Source organism: Limulus polyphemus, unplaced genomic scaffold (assembly GCF_000517525.1).
Source record: "Limulus polyphemus unplaced genomic scaffold, Limulus_polyphemus-2.1.2 Scaffold1563, whole genome shotgun sequence".
Taxonomy (NCBI): domain Eukaryota; kingdom Metazoa; phylum Arthropoda; class Merostomata; order Xiphosura; family Limulidae; genus Limulus; species Limulus polyphemus.
Genome location: NW_013667173.1, coordinates 153,636 through 155,509, shown reverse-complemented (window position 1 = coordinate 155,509; position 1,874 = coordinate 153,636). Strand labels below are relative to the sequence as shown.

Genomic DNA, 1,874 nt, shown 5'->3' with positions numbered 1-1,874 from the left:
TGTAAAAGCAATTTAGAAAACTGTTTTAGGAGAATTTTGTTTTATGAAACATGAATGGGTACACAACACCTTTTTTTTTAATGGCTGGAGATGGCTTGAATGGGTAATGAAGAAACACTTTAATATAAGTTTAACATAACAGCAAATGTACAACATTGTCATCATCATCAAGGTTTTCTTCATTACCCATTCAAGCCATCTCCAGCCATTAAAAAAAAAGGTGTTGTGTACCCATTCATGTTTCATAAAACAAAATTCTCCTAAAACAGTTTTCTAAATTGCTTTTACAAAGTGAAGTGTACAATTAAAAATTACTGCAAAAATTCAATGTTGTATGCTATTGCTTTATTGAAAATGAAAGGAAAGGGAAATGTTGAGTTTTCTCTCTCTTTCTGGATCGGAATTTAGGTCGTTTTACAACCTGGGAGGGTCAGGTTTTAGTAGACCACTTCCTCCCTTCTGTGCTGGTATTATATGTTTCTAACTTCTTCGGTTTGGGCTGGCTGGTTTGATTTGTTGAAATTCTATTGCTACTTTCCCATAAAATGTCCTAAGAAAGGCAAAAAACAAAACAAAAAAACAATGTCTGATTAATTAATGCTGAACATTTAAAAAATAAAAATCAATTAACATAATGTCATTCAGTCATTCTTCTCAAACTGTTATATAACTTTTTGAATTTTTTCCACAATTCCAATCGCTGTCGCAGAAGGAGAACGACCACTTTGCAAGATGAAGCTTATTAAAATTTATCTATGTTCCACCTTTGCTCAAGACAGTTTGGCATATATGGAAACACTGGCATTTAAAAGTTGTTCATCTTGCACTGTGAACTTTGACACTATAATTAGCCACTCTTACAAAGAGAGCCAGGAAAGTGAAATTTTAAACACCATAACTAATTTAATTTACATTTTCTTGATCTTACCTAGATAACAGATCTTATAATATATATATATATACAGATTAACTTAGTTTTTGGAGAAGAAATGACTGTGCATACAAAACACCCAAGAATAGTATTAAGTGCATCAAATGCTAGTCTTTCATGATTGGTATTTCTTTTTTTCTTCTTCTTCTTTTGCTTTTAAAAACATTAAGTTGCATAACATGTTAATGATAATTAAAGGCAGTTTTTCACCTGGAAATTGGTTGCATGTTTTTTCCCCGTTTTTCATTATTAAACGTTGTATAAGAATGTATAATTTTGAGTTTTGTTTAACCACATTAACTATGTTTTTGAAATTTCGCGCAAAACACTAGTACTGGTAGTCTAATTTAGAAGTGATAGACTATATAAAAAAGAGGGGGGGGGGCAAGCACCACTCACTACGAACTCTTGTATTACTATTACTCTTGGTACCATTGAAAAGTAGGAACGACAGCACATTCTATTGACCTATCACGGCTGAAATGGTAACCGTGTTCGGTAAAGGGATTTAAACTCGTGACCTGCAGATTGTGAGTAAAGCGATCTGACCACGAGGCCATACCAAGCTAACGTCTACACTATGATGAACACTGTACGCTATTTCATTTTTACGTTAGTAAAAACTATAAATTTGAAACAGTAATAATGTAGACTACCATTACAAATAAGCCACATAAAATTTACAAACAATTACTTTTAAATATTTACCTTTTGCGAGGTGCTTTGTACTCATTGTACGTTGTAGTTTGTTTCTTCCAAAACTTCCTTGGAATAATACAAATACTATCCTCCTTGGACGTATCGACGATATCACACGGTTATTAAACATGCATAAGCCACAACCGATCAATACGGTCTTTCACCAGCAACTCATGATCGTCTTCAACTCTTTCTAACATATTGTTGCGTCAGCGAGATCACGTGACTATTGTCACGCCACCTG

The 1,874-nt window shown here is 33.5% G+C and overlaps 1 protein-coding gene across 9 annotated transcripts in view; it reads right to left on the bottom strand.

The window, feature by feature from the left end:
• LOC106464115 (pyrimidodiazepine synthase-like) overlaps positions 1-1,830 on the bottom strand; it is a 27,998-nt gene extending 26,168 nt beyond the window's left edge. For 4 of the 9 annotated variants that reach the window (XM_022391785.1, XM_022391789.1, XM_022391786.1 and 1 more), the window contains exons 1-2: positions 1,640-1,828; positions 422-550 (exon numbers count right to left, since the gene is read on the bottom strand). Coding sequence is in view for 1 of the 9 variants with exons in the window: in XM_013924225.2 (XP_013779679.1) it covers positions 1,640-1,760 (121 nt within the window). In the remaining 8 variants the exon portion in view is untranslated. Of the gene's footprint in view, positions 1-315; positions 551-1,639 lie in introns of all 9 variants that reach the window. The other 5 variants (XM_022391783.1, XM_022391784.1, XM_022391788.1 and 2 more) reach the window with 3 other exon arrangements.
• Between the last annotated feature and the right edge of the window lie 44 nt (positions 1,831-1,874).